Raw genomic sequence first — 26,931 nt, 5'->3', positions numbered from 1 at the left:
GGGTTTCCCCGGAGCACAAACACCCCTGATTAATAGTGATTTGCTTCTTGTGAGCTACTATTTACTGCAAGTGCTATTTTTGTGTATACTTTGGCTCTTTTGTTTGCCAACAGATTCTAAAACCATCCACATTTTTGCACATGCATTGGGATGGGTTTAATTCGACAAAATAGGGGTGAGAGGAAAGATGTTTACATTTAGCAATAAAGCTAATTCCCAAAAGGTACACATTCTTCCATGTCTCACCCTTTAGTGAGATAGAATCGTCAAAAAGTGGTCATTTCAGGATACTGAAATAAGCAGTATTTTGCTATTATGTATTCATGCATAAAATATTCACCACAATTAAGACTGTTGCATTTTTTACAATGTGCCCATAAGACAGATTTTTAAGAAACTAATCAATTCGTGAATAAATATACTATCATATAATAAAAGAACTATGATAAAAAATGAACACACAAACAAATCTTAATCTTGCAATAATTTTACTGAAGTTTCATTTACAAAAATATGATGAGCACTTATGAAAGAAATAGAAATTTACAGCACAGGAGTTTCAATGATTCGTTTTTATCATGTTTTTTTGGACATATGAAATCAGCTTGAATTGCAGCATGTACAAAAGAAATAATGTAAAACAGAAGCAAACGATTGACAATTAGCTTGGACCATACTTAAAAATTTACTGAACACATTTCATCAAATGATATAAAAGGAGAAAAAAATTTTACCCTCTTTATTTATCAAAGTTCAATAACTGCATGATGCAGGGTGATACAAAAAAGAATTTTTCATTTAAAGTGTTTAGTATTTAAAGAATACGTCACCAAAGTTGAACTTTGATTTATTTGCTCTGTTTAAAAATATCTTCACAGACTAGAAAAAAAAGCCAGGATAAAAAGCATTGCATAGTCCATAGGTCCTTCGCTTGCTGGATATAAAACATTAACTAGTCTTGCATTCAGGAGATGTCATAATTATCATAAAATTAAATAGAGCAATCAACAAGATATAATTCATAATATAAAGCAAAATATGGATGCATAATCTATATGCAGTACTATAGTACATAGAATTTATTTTTTATAACAAAGAATTGCAAAGAGTATTCACCAATATTAAAGTATCGAAATCTCATCCGCAATTGCATCACCCCGCATACAAGCGATCCATGTGCTGCAAGCAATGAGGTACAAAAGAATAGAGCACAAAATGAGTAAGTAAATTTCTGTAACATTTCGCTGACTCAAATGTTGAACCTATTGTTTTTGTACTAATGACAAGATTAAAAAAGTTCTACGTCATCACTGTCTGAGAGGGTGCGAGGGTGGACACTGCAGGGGGGACATTTGGTCTCTCCTCCAGTCTTTCATAGTCTAAGTGGAATTCTTTTGCCACCTTCCGCCAATTATCTGCATCGAAAAAATAATACATCCCTCTCTCAAAAGACTGACACTTTTCTGTTGGATTCATACCAGGAACTCGGGTGATCCATACTCTATCATCCTTGTGGAATCGCCAGTCTCGATTATACCTATGTTGAGACAAAGGGGGAAAGTTTACAAAATTATACCAATTTACAGGGGGGAAATTGACAACATTAAATAGATTTATAACATGACTAACTATAGCAATGATTCTTAAGACACAATTTTTAAGAAAATTTCTGCACAGATTTTCCAATTATGGTCATGGAACCTAGAAACCACACCACATTTAAAAGATACATAATTCTCTTTGTCCTTTTTTTTTTCTTGCAATCATAATTACCCCATTAATTTTGATTGGATCTGAATTAGCAAAAGAGTTGTTGTAGAAAGGATGAAAGTCTTGGCTGACTTTCAGGATGAATCATACAGCTGAAAGGATGAGGATGGAGGTGAGATTTTCATTTCGCTACAACTACCTTATTAATAAAGGAAAAAAAGTTAACCAAAAGCTGAACTCTTAGTCTTACCATAACAAGCAATTTTTGCTTGAAATTTTGTAGCAATATATTTTAAAAATTATAGATAAAATTAAAGTGGCTCCAAGGGAAAGGCTCTCATCAGTTGCCTTTTTGTCTACTTTCTTTCATTTACATAACTACACAAAATTAAATAAAAAATTGGAAGGGAGGGAAAGTTGAAATGTTATTATCTTGAATATATCGACATCAAGCTCCCAACTTACCAGGTGAATCTTTTTCAAAAATCTATTCAGAGCAACTCAGTTTCAAAACTATCAATATTAATTAGATGCAACTATCAAAATTCTGGAAACTGAATTTATCAATACTTCACATCATTCATAAGTATCAAGCTTATATTATTATTCAAATATAATTTTGTATAACTAGAAGTTGATTTCTCTATTTGCATGAGAAAATTTTTACACTCTTTCTAGTATGATTTAATCATTAAAAATTATGCTTGAAATAATTATAACATTTTTATTTAAAAACATGTTTTATTTAATAATTCATATATATATATAATGAATTATACTATATATTTATTTGGGCAGACCTGCAATTAATATCAAAAACAATATACAATCACATTATACAAATAAAATTTGACTGAATAACAAAATTCTTTTGCAACCTGTTTATCAGTACAACAAAGTCAGCATACAATAATGATCTGATCTTTATTAAGTAGTAAAAAGGAATATAATATTTCCAAATTCAACCCTCAAGAACCTTTTAACTAAATTATTATACTATTCAAAAGTTTCTTTCATTGCATAACAAATGTAACTCACCATTAAACAGTACTACATGAAAAGCCAAGAACAAGTTAAGAGTTGTCATTTTATCATATTGAATTAAATCAACATTGCAACAACTACTTAATTTTATTATAACTTCTGTAGCCAGACTTCAAACAACTCTTTTAATTAAATTTCCAAGTTTTTTTTATACTCAAAATGAGGATAATATATTAGTACCCATATAGAATTGTTCATGAAAGAAATTTTATTACCTTATTTGATTTTGATAAGTACGCATCTCTAAAAAATTTTCTTGATTGCAAAAAAAAATAAATAAATAAATATTCGTAACTTTCATGAATATCTATTTCAACAAAGATATTTATAATTTTAATTTGTAAACATAAATATAAAATATACTTACAGTTCCGCTGCAGCCGCTAGTTGTAAGACATCCCCACTGAACATGTAAAACAGATAAAATAATAGATCTTCACCGTATCGATTTAACTTCACCGGTGCCAGTTTATCTCGAATATTTTGATTTACCAAATATTCGGATGGAACATGATAGTCTGGAAAAAAACCCACTTCTTTACATAAGTTTTATGTCATGTTTTGTTAGTTTTCAAAATGTACATATAAGAAACAAATCATGCATCAAACAATCATTTCAACTAATTTAATGAATACATGATGCAAAACAATTTGTTTGTTAGAGTACATGCCTGGTGAAATTGTTAAAGAGAAAAAAGATTTAAAAGTTCTAGAGAAATATTCAATAAATTCTATGAAACCAAAATAGGCTCAAACTAAAATAGCAAATCTAAAAACTTGCTAATCACATAAACTGCACTCTTCATCATTTATAGAAAGTTTAGTCTAAATATTCACTTTTCATATTTTCATGAAGTCAAAGGCAACTTGTTAAATTCAAGAATACAGTATTTTTAAATCAATTACTCATTTAAGTAGAAAAATGCATAAAGAACATAAGAATTTAACAAAGAATAAGCTTATGTAAAATTGTTTTTACAAACAATATCAGAATTAGTTTTATCAGTAACAAATAATCAGAGAAAACACTGCAAAAAATTAATTGTAGATATTTATAAAATAAAGACTAAATCAAAATATGTATAAAAATAATAATGCAAAAAAAATCTAATACATATTTATCAATACCTATGTCTTGTGGCCTACACGGATGCTCTGCCCAAGGACCAGCAAAACTTGGATACAGATTTCTGGATTGAAAAAAAAAAAAAATGTTTATCATTAAAAAGTATAATAAACACTTTAAGTTAAAAAAAAAATTTATTTTTTATTCAAATTTATTTTTTACTATTTATTTTTATTTCAAATAACGATAATTGCTTTATCTATCTATTTTAATATGAAAATTTACCCATTTAAACCAAAATAATGTAACACCAAAGAATTTTACTAACTGAGAAATGCCTTAGATTCAAATACATTTAAAATAAAATTGAAATGAATGCTTTGCTTCTAAAACTGCATAAGCATTCTATGAAACATTAAAAACTACTCTTTGCAATGCAAATTAAATTATATTAATAGTAAGGATTATTATCATTTTTGCTCAAAATTTTAAAAGAGTTCAATTACTAATTACAGCTTTTTGTATAAGTTGTTGCAGTAAAAATATAAAAATAGTTAATTACATGTACCTAATAATATATATTTCAGCAAAGATTTAAGCAAGAAAAACTATCAAAATATTACTTAATTCTTTTTTCTTTAACGAATCATAATTATTGTAATAAAAAATTTATGCCTTTAGAGCAATTAATTTAGACAAGATAATAATTATCTGTAAGATAATTAGCATCTTACGTCTTCATTAGACTTACTAATTTACAGATAATAACCCCAGTAAAAAATAACAATTGCTTGTCTAGTACACTTAAAATACAAAAAATTACAAGCAATTATTAGATTCAAAATTGAAACATGAATTATTACAATATTAATAAAACAATTGATTTAAAACAACCAGTACCAGTACAGCTTTTTTAAACAACCAGTGAATTAAAGTTTTAAAAGCTTTTGAAACCTACAGTTATTTTCTCAACCCTTATACTCTCTTCTTGAGCTGCCTCAAGATTTTTTTTATCCCCTTTAAATTCTTTAAATTGATATTCTACTTAAGTTTTTGTTTTCAAATTTTTGCATAATTCTTTTCCTTCCTTTCAATTCTTCCCTTAATATTCTTCATATTTGGCTTGTGAATTCTGTGCACTTTACATAAACTGTTTCGACACTTCAAAATTATTTATTTCACCATTTATTTAAAAGCTGTCATAAAATATTTTTCTTGCAATGGGTGTTTGTTCTTTCATATTCTCCCACAGACAATCTTTATTGATTAAAAATTCTCTCTCTACATTACTGCTGTCATGAAAAAATATCCTTTTTAACAATGACATAGCATCATTACAAGGTTGCAACAGCAGGATGAAAAAAGATTATTAATCTCTTCTGTTCTTCTAAAAGTGAAAACTGAACTTTTTGAAAGTTTCATTAAGATTATTGTTACCCACATTCGTCCACTTATTGCTCTTTCAATCGCACACATTACTCGACATGAAATGTTATAATTGGCAATTTTCCATGATTCTTAGATATTTTTATAAATTTACCAGATTTTTAACTCATGTTTTCCCTTATTATCGACAAATTTCCCAGACATTTTCCTGATGCTCCTGATTTCCAGTTCTGTCCCCACCCTAAATAATTGGTCATAAAAATTTGACATCAGTGGAAATATCTCATGAGTATATAAATCATTGCAAAATAATCGTAAAAATATCGTGTAGCATAAGTTGGTATTTGAATACCACTTGATACCATTAATACCATTTCAAATCATGAACTTCAGCATTTCATATATTGTTTTACCTTAATTAAGTTTTAATCCAGTTAACTATTTTTTACTTTACAATTTTTTTAAAAAGCGTGAAAAAAATAAATAGTGCTTATTAACATAAATTAATTATTCTAGCTTCACTTTTCCTGTATTTATTTTAAATTACTTAATTATGCCCCCTCCCTAACATACATAAAAATGTAAATTTCAAGTAATAGTATTAAAATTAATCCATGCAGTTTATAAATTACCAGGAAAATTATCATTAGCCAATTTGTTACTGCTTTTTTACTTCACACATCATGTAGTAATTATGCATGGCATTGCATTTCAATAAAGAAAATGTACTATAAAAAATAGTTATTTTAAAACTGAAATTTAATTATTTAAATATTTGGATACTACATCTACAATTGACTACTACCATCTACAATTTGATTTTTATGTAAAAATCAGCAGAACACCAGTAAAAAAGTATATTTCAAAATAATGATAAAAAATTAAAATATTCATATTGGGAATAAATTAATCAGAACAAAGAAATTAGAACATACTGGAAACAAATTAATTAGAAAATAAATATTTTATTTTTATTCCCAATCAAAATTACGATTATGATTGACTATCTCTGAAGAAATTCTTTCTCTTTTAAAAAAGCATTATTGTTACTAGGTAATATACTTTCCCAAATACTAATGGAATTTTGCATAAGCAATAAAACTTACTCAGTTGTATTGAGATTCAGTCCCAAGGTCGTTAAATCACTCCCTAAGGCTAGAGAAACAAGTTTGGGATCAGATTCAGCTGCTCGAATAAATGTCAACAGTCCCACCATGCCAAACTGGTCTGTTACCATACCTGGCGGAATGTTTGTTACTCGACCTATAAAAACACAAAATTGTAAAATCCCCACTTCGGCAATTAGTACGCAAACACATAAATAGAATAGATTTTTCAGACTCTAGATTCTACATCTTTTTTATAGAATGCACTTACGAAGGAGAAATACATACCAAATATAGCATCAAATTTAAAATAAAAAAATTTCTGACCAATTCAATCTTATATTAACTTTAACTTATAAAAGCCTGTTCAAAATGCATTTAAAATACATTACAAAAAAGTAATAATCAAAAGGTAGAAATGAAAATATTGAAAATTTGTTTAATACATTGAGTGAGATAATATAAAACATGACAGGGAAAGTGAAGAAAGGTGTTTAGGATTTAGTAGAAATATACTTTCCAGTATCCAAACTACAAATTGTAAACAGAAGTAACAAACATTCATTCATTCATTCATTTCAATACATAAGACAATAAGTTAATTAACATTAGCACATTTAGTGAATCTTTTTGTGTTTATGTTAATGTTATATTATCACTTACAGTAAGTGATATGGATGATGATATGATGATTTATGATAAGGATGATAAAGGATGAAAATGAATTTTTATTAAATAGCCCTTTATGTAAACATATGTTCTCATCCATCAGTATGTAACTTAGGAAAAATAGTAAATTTTAATACTCTTTTTATACTTTATATGCGATTACATTAATAAAAATGCAATCAATATAACCTTTTACTTTTAATGATAATATTAATTGATTTCTTTTATTTTCATGACAAAAAATTCCATAATATTCCAGATTTTTTTTTAATTAAACATATTTTCTTAAACTTTATTTTAGCATATTTTCTTATTAAATTAATATTATCAATTTACTATTTTTAAGCATGTGAAAGATACAAATAAAATCAAACAGGGGTTATTACACAATTCATTATATCAATTTTTTTAAATAAATAATTGGAAAATTGGGAGTTTTATTAAGATTACTATAATTAAATTAAGAATATTCAACACTAAAACAGAATGATTAATATGCTCTTCGCAATAAATAATTGATTCTTCAAAAATCAGTATATTTTTATAATACTTAGCTTAACCTTCAATTAAATTTTTAAAACATGTAAATTGAAATGGACTCAAATAGGAAACTGTACACTTCAAAAAATAACAGTAATGGAAAAACTAATTTATAATTGCAGAATATCTAAACAAGAAATTATACGTTAACCTATACTGCCCTAAGAGCCATGTTCAAACAATATTGGTCATTTATTATTAGCCCATTTCCTTTTTATAAAAATATTGCACACATGTGTAGGCATATTATTAAATTGCATTAAATTTATTAAAATATACACATTATTATGAAATAAAAATTCAGTATTTAAAATTGTGTTTCTTATTTCATATACCAGGATAATACAAAAAAAAATAATAAATACCAATAAAGAAAAAAGATTACCATCCTTAGATGTTTGAATTCCTCGTTTCTGAGTAGAATTAGATTTGTCGTTTGTAAAATGATTAGAATCTTTTGAGGGTTCTCCTAAACATCTCCCTGATGCCTGTAATTTTTGAATATCAAAATTACTACAAACAGAAGTAATTGCAGTAATAAACTGAAATAAAAAATATGTTATAATATAGCAATTGGTCACATATAAGAACAATTTTTTTTTAATTTATATTTTGATTAACTTTTTTTATATTTCAGCTTTTTTATAAAGACATCTATTCCATTCTAGCTAAAAAATTCCTGAACTGATCATTTTTTCTTAATAAGTACTTTTTAAAAAACTTCTAAGTTCTTAAAAACTTATAATTTTACTTCAGATGTTCAGTTACTTTGATCTTATAAGAAGTCAATTATTTCGACCGAACGAGTTTCATATGAAAATTAGAATAAATAGCATTTTGGCTATGTTATAGAATCTTATTATCTAAATAATATCTAACTCTGACTTGTTTGTATATTTACAAAAAAATTATAAATTAACAGGCTCTGGAACTGAATATGTGGAATGAAAAGAAAACCGACCACTTGGAAAAGAATCAATATTCTGAAAGATATTCCAAATAAAACCAAGATCACTGCCAATTCAAAAAATTTCATAATGACAAAACTTAAATGCAATATAAACACAATTAATTTCATTTATTCTAAATACAAATAAAAATAATAATACTATAAGCAATACTCACTGATTTATTTACATTTTCCTGATTATTTTCTTGAGCTGGAATTCAAAATACATTTGAATTCAAATAAAATGCAATTGATATAAATAAAAAATTTTCATTTCAAGGCAAGACAAATGTGATAAAAAATGATTCTTTAGATAAAATATATTTTTTATTTAAATATTAATGACATTTTTAAAATCATGTAGAATTTAATAAACTAGATATAAACATTATATAATGTTAAAGATTGGGATTTAAATCTTATGTGAAAAATGAAATTCTTGGAAACATGTAATATTCAAAAACAATTTTTTTTAAATAAAACAGAGTGCATTTTTCCATTTATATTTTACAATCCATTTGGATCTAGTGAAAAATTCAAATTCTTTACTATTCTAGATATGAATTTCTGAAAATTTTATCAAGTAAATATAATCTACTAATTTTTTTTTAATCATATAAACATAAATGCTCTTGGTAAAAAAAAGAAATGAGTCCATAAAATGGATTATTTTCATGCTACAATTCTAAAATAAACACTAATTGCATGACACTATTAAATTTAAGTACAAATCAGTTTGAAAAATATCATTAATTTTTGTACTTTCAACAGCAGATCAAAAAGTCAAATGAACTAGTGATTATTCTACAGTCCCCATTCCCTCATGAGAAGCTCAACATTGTTTAATTATTTAGTGTATGTTTTAAAGCTAAACAATGCAATAAAAGGGATAATCAATATTCTGCATAGATAATCAATCACATTTTATTAATTCAGCCATTTTACAAAAATAAAAGTTATTTTAAAAAGCTTTGAAACTCTATTTAATAAAATTTACTTTGTTCGGATGCAGTAATTCGATCCGAGTAATTAAATTAATAGTAGCAAACATAAATTTTTTAAAATTTTGTTTCATTGTAATTTAATATGTCATTTTCCTTTCATTACAGAAAAAAAAATAAAAGTCTACAGCTTTTTTTCTAACGGATCACATGTTTGAAAAAAATGTGAATAACATTAAAAATAATCCAAGAAAAGTTTTAAAGAAGCTATTATCATTTAAAATTTTAATTCATTTAAACCCCTTGTATCATCAAAAAAAGATGACGTAAAAATAAAATAAAAAAATTTCACTAAGAAAAAGTATTATAATAAGAAGAATTTATAAGAAACTGATTTATATAAGGTATTATTCAGCAATACGTCACAAAAATCAAGAAACATCCTTTGAACATCCTTTACAGAAGGGGGGGGGGGTAGTCAAAAACTCAGAACTTACTTTGTGATCCTGGCAGTGCAGGGAAGTCTTCACTATGTATTTGAAATTCGTTGGATTCATTTGTTGGTTGTTTAACCATTCCAACTGAAAGATTTAAAAAAATAATTAAATGTTGGAAAACAAAAATTATAGTCATTTAGTGCATTCTTACTTCAATAAATTAATATAGCAAAAAATACTAAGTAAAAAAACTTTTTAAAGAATTTATCAAAAGTTTTATAATTTGGAATATGTTTCATTGAAATATAAATTAATATTGCCTTCGTAATAAAAAATGCAATTAAAAATTTCACATTTAAACTACTAATTTATATAAGCTAATAATTTCTTTTAATTTAAGAGAAAATTTCACATAACAAAAATAAAAGATTTATCACGCATATTTTATCTTTTTTTTTTTTCCCCCTCCTGAAATAAAGCATTTTTTTAACTTTTAAAACTCATTATACTTTTCAGTTACAAAAAGAAATCCAAAAAACATCATCTAGCCATAAAAATTTGTATGTGGAAAATAAGCCAGAATCACAAATTTAACAACAAAGTGCAACTGAATAAAAAAATATATATACCAGAAAAACTTTACAATCAAAACATTTGTAAAACATCATTTACAAACTATTACAAATCAAAATGAAATATGTATAAAAATTCTTTATATAAATATTAATGTATCCATTATTTTAATCATTCCAAAATTCCTGCATAGCATTTTCTTTGATTAAATTAGATATAAATTATAGCTTCCCCCTCCCCCTGCCGTTTTCATTTACAATATGGCCTCATGGAACTAAAATTGTCCAAAAATTAAATCTAACTCTGATATTTTTGTTAAACATAGTCCAATCCATGTCCAATGCTACAAAATGGAACATAACAGAGTTGGCAAACAAGAAACATATTTGTTAGAAATATATTTGCTGCATTCATATATTTGAAACAGTAGATTACAATAGATTATTTTTGCTACTTCAGCAACTCAGAAAAAGTATCTCAGTTATTCATAAATTATCTGAATATCTTCATTTTTATCTTTGAATCAAAGTATAAGTGATTTTATATTAAAATTAAGTGATACGATAAAAAATTATTTTTAAAATGGGCCGATATTGAATTTAGCATCGGTATTAATTAAAAATCAGCCAATTACAAAAATAGTTTGCATTTAAGCATCAATTATGTCAAGATTCTAAAATTTAAGTTCCAATACTCAACAGGTTTTCATCTAGAAAATTACTGGAGTTGTAATAGTTTTCATAAGTTTTTTACTAAAAGATTCTTTATAATTCATCAATCAAAAAAAATTCAGTTTGTTACTCATTTTCTCCAACAATGGGCATGGAACTTTTCGTTAACCCATAAGATGTCAAAAGCTGAAAAAAACTTTAAACGCTGAATTAAACATTTTATTGAAGAATTGTGTGATTAACAAAGAAGTACCTGACAAGAAAATTAGAATTAAAAAAAAAAAAAACCTATATGCAAAATAATCTCAATTTTATTCAGCTTCAAAATAACTGGATAAGACAAATAGTAATCCAAAATAGAAGAAGCATTCAGCTATTTATATCAATTCTCACCTCACATTTAAATAAAATATCAAAAATGAAACCTAATGCATATTTCTGAACATATAATTTTACATAAGTGCATGTAAAAGTTTATTTTTCAATAAAAAAGTGAATATATTCTGAAAGTAACCAGCCTAATCGTTTTTTTAATCTAGTTAGAAATTGGTATAGAATGAAAATCATCTTGATTCCACAAAAAACCTTGCATAAAAATATTCTGATGAAAATGGTTCCTTCAAAAGTAACAGGATAATCCAAGATGAAAATATCATTTCTATTTTTCTAAACACTGTTATATAAGATGATTATTTAAAGTATTCAACAAAATACATAAGTAAAAATTAATTATGAGCAAATTAAGGTATATATTAAAAAGTACAAATGTTTAATAATTATTTAGAAGTAGAAATAATAAATTAAACATCAGAACAGAATTAAAATAATAAAGAATTATGCTGATTTCTAGTCTGAATAAGATCTAAATAAAATTTTTGAATAAATTTCACGAAAAAAATTAATAAACATAAGCAAATAAACTACAACTTAAATATAATTTCAAATAAAGTAATATTTTTAAAAAACATTTTTTTTTTTAAATCAATCACATTCAATCCTCTTCCATTCAAAACTTCTTATTCCAAAGCAACCAATTGGCCAAAAGTTTGTTAATGCAGATGTCACAAAAAAGGGGGAGAAAACTTTGGAGGGGGAGGGATTGAAGGTGAAGTTGACAAAAAAAAAATCAGCAAAATACTCATTAGGGATTCTACAGAGTCAAACAAAGAGAGAAATGGTAGTAATAAATATAGCCAAGCATACCGAAATAGAAATTAAGCTAAATTACCAATGATAAATATGAAATTTAATGTTGAGTTATGATAATTGTTTAAAAATAAAAAATAGTGAGACAAGTCTAGAGTAATAAACAAGAATTAAAGAGTTCCTACAATAAAAAGTCAATCAATTTCTAACTAGAAATTGGCTTATTTAACCCTTGCATGTGACTGGCTCATTCTTTTTTTTTTTTTTTTAATCTTATTTGCTTTAAAAGCAGATTAATCTTATCTATAAATTCTTCTGAATTTCAATGACTAAAATATTTTTGAAATTTCGAAGTTCCTAATACATATCAAAAGTCATGAATTAGATAGTTTAAAAATTCCTTTTTATGAGCTAAATTTATTCAAATCAAAATATTTAGCTGTATAGAGGGTAAAAGAAAGTTTGCTTCGCATTTAACAAGATCATATATGAAATGTCTTGAATAAAATTATAATAAATATTTATTATTTGAGAGCAGATCCAACAATTATATTATATCAGAGAATACACCACTAGGAATCAAAAAATAGAAGGGGGAATAAACATGAAAATAATAGATTCAAATATTCAGTCACACTAGAAGACATCTTTTCTTCAAGTCAGCTAGAAAACGGTATTCTTGAAACAGCCAATGCCACTTTAAAAGAAGGAAAATCAGGTTCACATCGTTGGATTAATTAGAATCATTTATCCTGCACAGATATTTTAAATTCAAAATGGTGGAAAATGCCAGAATGAAAATAACAGAAATGGTAAATCATTTCACATAAAAGAAGTAGTTATCACATATACACATACATAAATGATGAAAAGAAATGAAAACAAACAAAAACTCCATAAAATGAAAAGTTTAGAAAAAAGAGAAAACAGTTTGAAGCAGTACAAATAACAATGAAAAATTCAGATAAATTGAAAGTGTAAAAACTGAAGCTGAAATAAACTTTTAGGTACGAAAAAAAAGGAATTTCTTTACAAAAAGACACAAGTAACACTAAAAATACTGTCAATAGCTATTAAATGTAATTTTTAAACAATGTGTAACAAAAAGAGGTTTTAGAAAAGGGGACTATATTGTCAAAGATTGCCTGAGAGACATGCCACGATAATAAAAAATATTTTACCATAAGGAGGTCGTCCGGCCATCGGATTGTGCGACATACTTGCATTGGAATTCTCTTGTGTACTTCGGTTTGTCAGAGAGGGGAATTCGGATAAGTCTAAAGCTACAATTGGAAAGAATTTTTTAAATTAGGATTTCATTTTTTTAGAACAGAATTTTACGATCAGACCTCAACTAGTTCATGCATATTTTTTTTTTTTTTAATTTAGCCAATTCATTCTGATGAAATGAAAATTAATGCACGAGGGAGGTAGTTTTTCAAAAAAAAAAAAATTACAGAAGTAATGCTTAAACATCCGATTACAAAACAACTGACAAACTCCTTATATTTTGACGAGATAATTAGTAAGAAATTGAAATTATCATTCAACCTTGTGACCTATATTAACAAATTCAGATTCTATGATTGGTGCATCAGAAGATATAAAGGTGACGCAGATATATAAAAACCTTACATTTCATCAATCTAAGTGTTGGAGACCTATCAGCCTCCTACAAAAATACTGCCAAAAATAAAAGATAACTATCCTGAATTATGAGCAGCTTGAAGATTCAGCAGAAATGAAGGCAAGATATCATCAATTAAGAAAGATTTAAATCAGTGAGACATTCTTTGCAGCCTTCTCCAAATACTTTAAAAAACAATTTTTGGTCTTCCAAGATTCCTTCCTCCAAAAAAATTAACATTTAATAGTTAACTTTTCGGAGGAAAGATACTGTTCATTTAATCCATTTCCTTAATGAATTATCGTTAATAATAATAATAACTTATCCATAGAAGTCAGCCTGTGCCAGGTCCAAGTATATTTCAACTATTATTAAGACATCAACATTAATTTGACAAATGCGCCCAACAAGATTGATGCATATATATGAATAAAATTTATTAATTCCTAGACATCTCTACTATCACTGTTCAAAAAAATGTTTTTATTGCTTAAAAATTTGATAATGGCTAATCTTATGCTTAAAAAAAATCATCTATATTTCGTTACAGTGCAGTGTTTTCAAAAAAACAAGCAAAATTTCTATCAATGCATTGCATTAAAAAAGAATTATAAAGCAACTGAAAGCACCACTTGAAGGTAACATGCAACAAAAAAACAATTCATGCAATGATACCGTGAACTAAAAAGTGTTGTATCACTGAATATTGCAACAAAATAATTCATTGCACAAAAACATAACAGCTAATGTAAGATCTATAGCAGAATCATTGCTAATTGCCGGGTTTTTTTTCACAAATTAGTGATCATAAATAGTTTGTGCATTAATAATCCTAAATAACTTGTTTCAAAATAAAACAGGGTCTATTATCACAATCATGCAAACCTGATAATACACTGTATAAAAATTATTGATGATCTTTTCTTATTATTATGGCCTTGTCAAAATGTAAAGAAGCTTGGTAATTATCTTGTATTAGATACACTATTAATAAACAAGATTACAAAGGGAAATATCCAAATTACTTCTAAATTTCAGATTTCACTATTATACTTAATTAGCAAATAAGTAAAATTTTATAAAGTACTTCAACCCTTGAAGCTTTAGACTTTTCTGTTCATTACAAATAATTTCCAGTTTTAGTGGGTTATTTTTCTATATTTGTCAAGGAAATTTTAATGTTGCATAGTTAGAAATCCTTTCCCAAAAGATGGAGCACAAAATTATTAGTTTACAACACAAAACAGAAACAAGCAAAAAGAGAACAGATCAGAAAAGCTTAGAGGGTCAAAGTACAAAAGACACAAAGAAAATACAAAATGACAGCTAAAATGTGAGATGAATATGAAATGTTTAAATGACAAGCTTATCAAGAACATGCAATCATACAATTTTTATGTTTAACATGATTAAATATAAATCCAGAATATTCAAAACTTTCATTCTCAAGCAAAAATAAATAAAAAAAACCAACACATTTGCATTTCTTGTTATACTATAACAAAAAATAAAAGAAATAATAACTGAATATTTATTTAATCTTAGCTAATTTTATAAATTTAAGTAAAGTTAAATCCATATTCTTGAACAGACAGTTATATAACATATCAACTATACTCGTAAACAAATAAAAAATGGCTTCGACAATTATATAACTTGAATAAGCTGCTAATAATTGCACTAACAATCTTATCTATGAATCTAAACTTTGCATATAAAAATATAAAAGAAAAAACTCCCCGATACTCAAAAAAAATTCATGGTATATATTTCTTAATGGAACCCCAATCATCAACAAACTGAAAGATCGGCATTATTCTGTTTTAGTGCTAATACTGATCAGTGATCAGTGTTGTCCATACAAGTTCAGTTGACAAAAATTTAGTTATTTCTATTTGGGGTTCCTTTAAAGAAAAGGGTCCATACTATTAAAAAAAACTTAAAAAATAAAGCAAAAACGTCTTCTAAAAAAAAGACTTAAAATTGTTTTATTATAGACCTAAAATATTAGGGGGGGGGACTAATTAAAATAGAAAACTATTTTTATAATGGCACAGAATAATACATTAAAAAACAATATGCTCTTGATGCTTTAAAAAAATAGGAAAAAAATAGTATTTAAATAATAGAAAGCAATACAATAAATAATATTTCAAATAGGAAATTTCATTTAAAATAACAAAATTACCTGGACTCGTGGAAATAATATTTGACTGCATGCTATTATTCATTAAACCTTGCAGGGGAAAGCCTCGGTTACTTTGAGAGAAACCCGTCCGTCCTGTCATAGCTGCAATGGAACTTCTGCAGAAAAAGAAATTATCATTAACATTGAGATAATTTATTATTATTATTATTATCACAATTTTTATTATTACTTAGTTCTTAGAATTATCACAAAAGCTTTTAAAAAATGTATTCCAAAAAAATTTGTAATATCTTCTATCATATGCCCTCTCAGTAAATAAATGTAATATGCAAAATCTTTTTATTTGTCCTCTTAGAGTGAGTGTATAAGAATTTTGAATCAAAATAATTCTACAATGACCTTTAATTTTGTAATCTATCCCCTGCCTCTGCAAAATTTCATATACATATAAAAAGATAAACACAAATATCAACATTTTCAAGAACCGTTTTACTGAGGTTCATTTTAAATTCCACAAATTATAAATTCATCACAATTTTTTTTCAGAATTTATCCAATTTTAATGTTACCAACTGGAATTACAAAATTTAAATGCACTTTAAAATTATAAGCTAAAAAGAGTACAAAATTCTATACTTCCATCTACTCAAAAATATGGTACTTTTTTTCCCCCATTTGTCTGAATAGATGATACACATCTAGAAGAAATTGCAATTTCATTCAAATAGGTTATGTTTACTGGCAATCTACATTCATAAAATTCAAAATTATTTTGACTGAAATGAAATGTAGCTTTCCCCAGGGCATCTATCTTGGGAATACATTATATCGGATGAAAACTGTCCCTTGTGACAGTTTTGCCTTATTATAAGAATTTACTTCTAGAGCCAACATAATTAATTCCATACATTTATAATGTTACAAAAACATTCTCAAACATGTCTTTTTTTAATCTAATATGCATGCATCAAATGCATTCAATTACCTCATCAATTGTATTTAGTAAAAAATTATATCACAAAAAAATTGTATTTAGTGAAAAATTATATCACAAAAAATTTGTGGAGCAGAAGAATCCTAGATTCAGAATGTTTAAATCAGAATTGTTAGGTAGTGTGATTTCTTAAGTAGTTATAAATCTTTGTAATACACTATTGCAGTAATATCAGTTAATTATATTAATTTGGTATTTCTTCTATGCAACATAACACTAACTTTATTAGAATTTTCCATTTTCTAATAAAAGTAAGTATTATTTTATTTTACACAGAGTAAGATCTAAAAGCAATAAAAGCTTTTCACAATTGTCAAAAAAATTATTGTTAATTAAAATCTTATTTTTCAAAAATGTTATTGATCAATTATATTGATATATTACCAAGTTGTTTACCTGCTTCAATAATCTTCAATGTGTTTTAAAATGTATATTATATTTAGAAACAGAGGGATTATATATATTTGTTGTTGTTATAGCATTTTTATTATGCAAGCCATCCTTTGAAAATATAAAATACATTTTCTGTGTTTCCTGATCATGGTTAAGATTAAAATTAACTCAGGCAATGAACAGGTAATATTTTATATTTTAAGGTGAATTAACAATTCATTCAGAGAGCAGTTTCCAAAAATACCACTGGAAAATATTCAAATTACATTATAATAAAATATCAATGCATTTCTATGTAATCCAAATTTTTTAAAATAATATTGTTACTTTGCCAAAAACATGAAATAAATTTTATTCATGCAAATGAAATATTAAATTAATTTCATTAAATAAATGTTCTTTAAAGTACATTCAACAAATCTTCATAAAAAAATATTCATTATAATAATGTTAAACTACTTTTTGAAAGAGACATTAATTTTAATAAGAACTAAAGTCAACTGATGATAAATAAAATTATACATACACATTAAACATAGAATTCCTATCCCTTTTATTAAAAGCATCTTCTGATGTAGGAATACTTCTGTTTGAAATAAAAACAATGAATTATGAAATTTTTCTTTACATGAAAAATTATTCCAAAATATAACTACAATTCAATATCATTAACAAAATTTAATTGAATGCTCCCATCAAGGTTAATTACCAGAGACATACACAAGAATTTTTTATTTAAATTTTAATATGAAAACCACTTATAGAAAGTATTTTCTATCTGAATAAAAAGAAATATAATTATATTCAATATGAAAATCTCCATTCATATTTGTTTCTCATTTTCTTCGCTTTTATAATTCCTTAGCTCCTATTTTCTTCGCTAGAGAATTTTAAATATTTTTTCCCCAGTGAAACTAAATTATAACACTAGGTGTAATAATTTTGCTTAAAAATCACTGCTGCTTTGCACATATATAATTTCCTATAAACAAATTAAATATGTGTCACATTTCAACTATTTGTATGTTAAAAGATAATATTTTAAAGATAAATAATGGAACATTAAATTGAACTCAAACTGAAATTGTATAAGTAGTCAAACAAACCTGAGATCTTTTTTACATTATGTTTTCTTTTTTACATTATGTTTTCTTTTTTTCATTGTTTTTTCTCCCACTTTTTCCAGCTTTATAAGATTTTAAAAAATTGGCAATTCAAATGTCTTGTTTTATGATGTAAAATAAGTTTTTCTCAGAATTTAATTTTTGGAGGTGAGAAGTGGGGGCTTTTTATCATAGAATGTGAATATTTTTTTAAAAAAAGAAATAAACACCATTAAGTTCCTATTTGATTTATTATATCAATATTCCAAGTAAAACATTAGCCTATTATATTAAAAATTGGTCATTGTTAATGACTTAAAGCTTAGATGGTATGCTTGTGAATTAACAAACTTCATTTTTCAAGCTATGTATAAATCATATTACAGTCAAATAACTGAAATTTTGGTATTTTATAATTTGACAATAGACAGTTTTAATATTCCCTAATAAAATTGTATTTATAACATTATATGTATACTTAATCTCATATGATTTTAATTCATTTAGAAAAATAAACTGAAAAACAAAATATTCAGTTAATACCAAATATAATTAAAGAATAATAGTCAAGAGTATTTAAAATAATATTAAGAATTCATACTTTGTTTTTAATGACAAAATTGTAAGAATCAAGCAAAAACATAGGAACTAAAATTACTCTGGAAAAAACGTTTTTGGAAAATTAAAATTGTACTTAAATTAGGCAAAATTGCAATAGCATTAAAGTTGAGAAACTAAAATGCGATATAAAAGACAAAACTATAATTCAAAAAAAAATTAACAATAAATCATAAAATATAACATTTACTCTCACACAAAAAAATTTTTAACTGATAGTTGAAAGCAAATCAAGGATAAATGGACAATTTTTGTATGGGACTACAATTCAAAATGTGTCAGATAAAAATTCCAAAATAACAGCAGTAGCTATTTCATTTTATTTGTATTAACATTTGTTGAACATTACATTTTATGTATAGACGTTTCCGATTTTTTTTTCATACAAAATTCAAAAATTCATTTTTAAATGCATAATGTAGTTTTCCTATAGATACAAAACAAAAATTCTCACCCTCCCAAAGGACCTCCAATTCCTACTATTCTCTTCATTTCTTGAGACGTTATAGACCTCTGACTTGGTAGCGGTCGAGAACTCATAAGCATACTTCGACTAAAGAAATAAATGAAAAAATTTTACAGAAAATGGACGAAAGCATATATGTAGCAAATTCTTCCAATTAAAAAGTTTCACATTAAAAATTCCATTAATGTGATAAACTTCCAAATTATGATTTAATTCTGATATTGATATTGTTAGATTCTATATCACATGTCAAATTCAAACATAAAATGACAGTCAAGATTTAAAATATTATGCAAAGGGGGAAACAACCCCAAGTGTTTTTGTGTGCATGTATGCACAATTTTTAAAATAATTTTTTTTAATAAAAGTCAGAATTTTTTTTTCTCCAAATAGCGTTTATTCTATGCTACTATCTATCCTGCTTGAAACTAAATTTTACTCGAGTAATTCTTAAAAATCAACCCAAGATTAATGTCAGTAATTCAGGATAATCCTAACAAACTCATTTCCTAACATAAGTTTTAGTAGTTGCTTTTACTATTATGTACGGTTAAACACAAAAACAATTTGATGTTCAAATTTTGAGTGGCGCTGATAGGAAGGGAGGACAGTGACCATATTAAATAGGTAGAAAAATAATATCAAAAATGTAGGTTACACAGAATTTTGACTTGAAATTAGAATAACACTTATTTTAATTACAAATAGTGTTTTGCAAATTCTTTTATCATGAAAATAAATTTTACATAAAAGCAGCATTACTATAAACATGAACCAGTACTTGATTTCTATTTGATAACAAGATGTGGTTCTTTTTTTAATTAATCAAGTAGATTTTTTCTTTGTTTTTAAGCATCATCATATAGGTTTACTAGCAACACGATTGTAATCCCATGGCAACTCACCTTTTTCTAAAAAGTGTGATGTATGAAAAGGTCCATGGGGAGAAAAAAAACCACATTTTTTGGCTTTTATTTTTATTTTATCATGAAATTGTAACAGGCAGTGCATATAACAGTGATGGTAATAAAAGAGACATTTACTTACAGAAAATGCAACTGCTCATACAGTTTGCCTTCCAACATAGAGTAAAACTTAATATTTTTACCTACCGTTTAGTTTCAACAGAGGTGCCGAGATGCACAAATATTAAATCAAAATTTATAAATGGCATTAAATATCCAATTCACTGAATATTAGAGTTGGCGACTGTTCTTGGTGAAAGTTCATACCAATAATCTAAAAATGAGCTGGATGATCACTTCACAATAACAATTATAGCCACAAGTGGTATTGTAAATAAGCCAATAACTTACTTATTCATTATATTAAAAAAATTAAAAACTATATCATGGATAATTTGTAAGGATTATTGGAATGCTTCCAAAACAAAGAAATTATATAGGAATTTCATTCTATTTAGTAATTTGAATCCAATTCATTATGTATCACTTAAACGTGCATGGGCCCTTTCCTTTTTACATTCACCCTTAAAGTGTTTATTTAATTATTATTATTATCTCTTGTGCATTTATGAACAAAACGGAAATCATTACACTTTTCAACCCTTCATTTGGAATTATTGTTTAGGTCATTGCCATTTTTGGAGATCTCAATCTAAATAACCAAAAAGGATAACTTGATAAATAATAAGGAGATCAGTTTAAACCTTCATCAATCAATCAATTAATCAAAATCATTGACAGGATTTGTGATTGTTTCCATGACTTTACTTTATAACTATGCTTTTCCAATAGTCACAAAATAATATATTACTGTGCTTCATATGCTAATATCATAAATTACAGTTATTTATGTCTTTTGAAATGTAGTCCGATACTGATAGGCATTGAAAATATAACATCATGAATGATGTCTGTCTTCAATATTTCATTATACAATATGGCAATCTAATCTCTTTATTCTTATTTGTTTATCACTTAAGTTGGATTAATAAACTGAAATATTTTTACTTTTTTTTTTTTCTTTTTGCCTTTTTCAGCTAATTTTGCACAATGTAGTAAGTATGTATTGAAAAAAATGAACTAGTCATACAGCCCTTGGTGAAGAAAAAAATGTACTAATAAAATAATCAAGCACATTTGTCCACCCCAATTAATTGTTGAGACTGAAAGGGGGGGTTTGCAGGCATTAAACATAACAGTGACAAAAGAATGTTGCAAAATAAACATAAAAATCTTCTGCCACATGCATGAGTTCATGACAATTGATAATAGATGTTAAAAGCAAAATCAAGATAAATTAAAAACATTAAATAAATTTGAGTATAATAGCAACATCAAAACAAATTACAAGAAAAAAAGTGAAAAAAAATGCAAAATCAACAAAGAACTAAAAAAAATTATACTGTGTCAATGTACTCAAGTTTTAGAGAAGAATCCAATTAGGAAAGGAAACCACCAATATACAGTACTGTACTTAGGTAGTTGTACTATGTACAATAAAAAATCTAAAAATATTTCCCACAATCTGAAAATTATGCCACAAAACAGAATATAACAAAAAATAATAAAATGTCCATCAGATAAGAATACAAATCAAAATCTATATACCATTTCAAACCAAAAACTGACAAATAGGGTTTAATACAATTGCGAGATGATGTTTAAAATTTTTAATGATAAATTTAATTAAAAGGTTTTTAAAAACACATTTTTATTAGAGTACTAACGAGGTGAAATGTTACTTTAATTATTTTCTATCTTTTGAGATCATATCTGTCTAAAGCTCAAAATAATTTCAATGGAACAGAATCAAAATTTAATCTAATTAATGATTAACTTATAGTTAAATTCTGAAAACATTAAAATATGTATTGTCATCTGATACAGACAACTTTGAAACTTAAGAAAGCACAAAAAAAAAAAAAAAAGATTTAGAAAATTCCGCATCCACAAGCATGACACATCAAATTAACTAAAAAGATTTAAATGTTGGTTAAAAGAAATAATATTAACCTATTTGGAGAAGGTTGTTGAGGAGGCATACTATTAGGAAGACATGGTGAATAACTGGGAATCCCAGAACTTGTAGGTGTTACATGACCTTGAACATGAGTACCATTTCCACCTGTCCTGGAAGAAAATTGTTGACCACTTAAACTTCTTTGCTGTTGCTGAAGATTTAAAGTACCCATACCTGTAAAAAATATTCACAATTTTTAAAGAAATGCAAAAAATGTGAAAACAAAAATTATGAATCTATAATTCATCAAAAATTGTAAAACCAAGTAAAAAGGATTGAAGAATTATCTACATTTAGTAATTGAAAGACTGTAAGATTTGGGACATTCTTCCAGCTAATTATTAATTATACAACCCCCCCCCTTCCAAATCAAGTTATTCTTAAAAAATAAATTAACATTTCCAATATGCAAAGTCTTAGTTCAATAATTTAAAATTATTATGCTTTTCTAGTTTATTTTCCTTTAACTATTGTAAGACATTTTAAAACTACTGAAGAATATACCCACATGTCTAAAAAAAATGGAACCATATTTATTATAAATTGTCACATTATATAAGTGAATTTTTTCTAATAATTATTTAGTTCTAATAATAGTTTATATTTGTCAAATCAAACAATTGTTTGTCTTTGCTAAAAAAAAATTGAGTAATTTTTTTTTCCCAAAATAATTTTTAAATATTTTTAGAAAAGCAAGAAATCAGATTATGATAAATTATATCAAATCAGGAAATGCAATTGTCATATTCCAAACCATACCAATTATTGCTTAAATAACAGCAAAAGAAAAATGTGTTGATTACCATCAGAATAATATTTATTAATATAAAAATATAAATGTAGGATTTTTTTTAACAAAAGTTTGAATCACTTTTTAACTCTTGACTCTTCATTAAAAATTAATCAAGCTTGAAACCCAACATACTTTTAATTTCTAAGGAATAAATGGATAATGTTTATTTTATAAAAATTTAATTTATAACTTAATTAAAATAAGAAATGTTTCAGTTTTTAGCCCTTTATAACCATTTAATATTCAATTAGAAATTATAATATATTAAACAAATATTAATACAAAAGTACAAAATTCTTTAACATAAAGCTAAATATTCACAAAAATGTATAGATTTTTCAATATTAAATTTTTATTACAAAGAAATAAAATTGTAAATTTCTTTAATTAAAAGAAGTATTAATTTTAAATTCACAAGAAATGACAAAGAAAAAATAATATTACTTAAACTGTTATTGGCACTTGGACCATAACCAAACGGATGCGAGCCTGCACTTGACATGACCTAGAACAGAAAATAATTACAAAAACTGACAATATATCAGAATTACAAAATTAATGCACTTGTCGATATTTACAGCCCCTGGTTTACTTGATGATTTTTAGATTATGCCAAACTCAATTTTATATAAGATGCCAAGATTCTGCCAAACAGATTGCATTATAGTTTCAATTGTTGCAGATTTAAGGCTGGCAACTGCAGTTCGCAATATTTTTAATTTTTTGGCAAAAATTCATGGGAGTTGTAAATAACAACAAGTATCAAAATTAATTAATTTGATTCCCTAAGAAACAAAATGTTTGAAATGAAAGGTAAGTCACTTTCTCTGTACATGATGTACATATTTCTAAATAAAATAATTTTAGTAAAAAAATTTCAAAAGATTAATCAAAAATCAACTTGTTAAAAAAATGCATATAATTAATAATTTTTTAAATAATAAAATTCATTTTTAATCACTTTGCATAAATTAATACTAATATATTACAGCAAATATTTTAAGGGTAATGACATCCCAAGCAGTGAATACCGTAAGCTCACTTAATAAACTTAGTTTAAAATATTAAAATATCTAAATTATTTGAAGATAAACAGTTTTACATATTAGAAATAAAAATTAACATTTAGAAGTAAAATATGTACATAACATTAAAAAAAATTTATATTATCTCTAATTTAATCGACAATAGTTCAGGCAAATTAAATATAATTTAAATTAAAAGCAGGGAGGATAAATAAAGTGACCATAATAAGCAGGAAATAAAGTGACTATATAAAAAATTAACTTTCAAATCACTCTGAATAAGATATAAATGCAAAAATTATTTAAAAGCTCTTTAAAAAATTATTATTTAACATCTTAAATTGAAAACAATTATAGAAAAATTGGAAATCATGCATGAAATCAAGTAATTTTTGAAAACCTATTAATAGGCAATGCAAAAAGAAACTAAAATTATTAAACAGTAAATAATTTTTTTTTTAATACACAATAATAAAATATTTATATTTTTTATAAACAATTATAAGACATTCACAAAAGTTTTATAAATGATTATAGAAAATTCATGATCTCTATAAAAAGATTATCATTTATTAACAAAGATTAGTGCCATTACAAGATTTAAAAATAGTTACAAATTACTCATTTTAGCAGTTTAAATTTAATTTTTATCATATAAGACTATTGGATCATAAAAACTGCATAATGCATATGATACATAAAATGCTGCTAAATTTAATACAAATTCATAGACAGATCATAAAAAATAAGCATTGCTAATAATGTTAAATATTATTATTAAATATAAAATGTTATTGGCGCATCAAAACTCTGAACCACAAATTTTACAGTTTATTGGAAATGCTTTAGTGCCAGTGTTTTTTTCCTTTCAAATTCAAATTGTAATAAAATAGTTAACTGTTTTCTTTAAATATTAATCCTTTCATTAGGAGAAACTTTATTAATGAAGCATATCAAAAATATTTAAAGATAATACATTTACAAAATAATTTATTCGAAATCATATAGCTCAATTACAAAAAGCATCATCAGTCTTGAGCAAGCACTGAATTGGAATTGTTTAGAAACTTTCATACAGCTGATATCTAAAAGATAAACTTGCAGACAAGAGCGATACAATCAACCACAACATATAAAATAGTCTGCAATGATGAACCGATTATTTTTATGGTAAATATCTAATAAGTTTTCAATTTGAAATTTTATTAGCTTTCTTTTTATTTTGAGAAAAATTATTGATAATTTTACGAAAAAGTCATTAATTAAAGAAAATTACTGGTTAAACCTGATTTCACGCTTCTATGCAATTGATGAAACAGATACAGGAATTTTAAATTTTTACTGTTGATTTAAATAATTTTTACATACATCTGTTCAAAACTTTAAAAAATTAAAATATATATGCATATCATAGAGACAACAAGTAGATTTTATCAATATTTAGGCAAGCATAATATTAATCAAGTAGCTAACGCCAATGTAATTTGTATATAAATAACACAATATATAAATGCAATTAGAATTAAAAAGTACTGAAATCGGTTTATTACCTAGATAGAATCTCTATTTCGTATAAACTTTATTAATAAAAATAAAACCAAAGACTATATACAATTACTATGAAGGCAGACGGATGACGGAGTTTGTTGCCAAATTTTTGAACGAACCGATAATTTTGACTTGAATTAATTACTTTTTTCTGTGTCATGGAAGTTTCTGGCAACATGGTTACAGAAGGTAATAAAAATCGAGTACAGTCTTGAAATATGAGTACAGTATGTTGGAACAAATAGCAATCAATTTTATAACCTTTCTTGGCAAATTACAATGTTTCTATTGTATAGAATATACATGGAGTTCTTTACTAATTCAATTTAATATGTCTAACCGTGAATGAAAGTTAAATTTTACCCTTGCAAGATTATATTTGATCAATTTACATAATGTAGTAAATAAAGTAATTTAGATAATTTGTAAAGGGGTCAATGAAAGGAATGTCCAGAAATCAGTAATGATTAAAAATTTCGAAAACGTTACAAGTTACATTCTTTTCTCGAAAAGAATCTGGAGCCCATAATTAAAGTGACCGCAGTATCTTTTTTGTCATTCAGAAGAAAGCAAGGTAATACATTACATCAAATCATGCATAAAAAAAAAGATATGCTCATATAATTTCATACATATATGCACATTTCACTTTATGTAAGAAAATTTCTAATTTCAAAAAAAAATTTACCCTTTAAAAAATTATATCCAAAAAAAATACATAATTGGGCTTTTTATTATTATTATTATTATTATGAAATTTCTGAACAAAATGTAAGCGTGAAAAATCTGAGAATTGAATATAAATATAAGTGTTTTTAAAGTAAGATATATATTGAAGGGTTTCAGGCAGAAAATTAATTTTTCCTTAAGGTATGACAACTGCTTTTTTTAAACAGACTAAATGCAATGGTTTTCCCATATATTATACTTCCGATTTGGTTTAATGACGAAACTGCAAATGATTTGTCACTTCAGTACCTAAAGATCTGGTG

At 25.6% G+C, this 26,931-nt stretch overlaps 1 protein-coding gene across 3 annotated transcripts; it reads right to left on the bottom strand.

Moving 5' to 3' along the window:
• Positions 1–471: 471 nt before the first annotated feature.
• On the bottom strand, positions 472–26,098 carry LOC129984526 (CCR4-NOT transcription complex subunit 2-like). Of its 3 annotated transcripts, none has more exons than XM_056094425.1 (14): positions 25,942–26,098; positions 23,811–23,871; positions 22,567–22,747; positions 19,577–19,675; positions 17,928–17,987; positions 16,054–16,169; positions 13,420–13,521; positions 9,909–9,992; positions 8,647–8,681; positions 7,907–8,009; positions 6,313–6,469; positions 3,883–3,944; positions 3,122–3,287; positions 472–1,537 (listed from the first exon to the last, which is right to left on the bottom strand). In XM_056094425.1, the coding sequence occupies exons 2-14, from the start codon at positions 23,866–23,868 to the stop codon at positions 1,300–1,302; spliced, it is 1,461 nt and encodes a 486-aa protein (XP_055950400.1). In that variant the 5' UTR covers positions 23,869–23,871; positions 25,942–26,098; the 3' UTR covers positions 472–1,299. The 3 variants fall into 3 exon arrangements, with proteins under 3 accessions (XP_055950400.1, XP_055950401.1, XP_055950402.1); XM_056094426.1 differs by having other exon boundaries at positions 3,122–3,272; XM_056094427.1 differs by lacking the exon at positions 13,420–13,521.
• Between the last annotated feature and the right edge of the window lie 833 nt (positions 26,099–26,931).

This window comes from Argiope bruennichi, chromosome 9 (genome assembly GCF_947563725.1).
Source record: "Argiope bruennichi chromosome 9, qqArgBrue1.1, whole genome shotgun sequence".
Taxonomy (NCBI): domain Eukaryota; kingdom Metazoa; phylum Arthropoda; class Arachnida; order Araneae; family Araneidae; genus Argiope; species Argiope bruennichi.
Note: the sequence above shows the minus strand (reverse complement) of the source record. Positions and strands in the feature narration are given on the sequence as shown.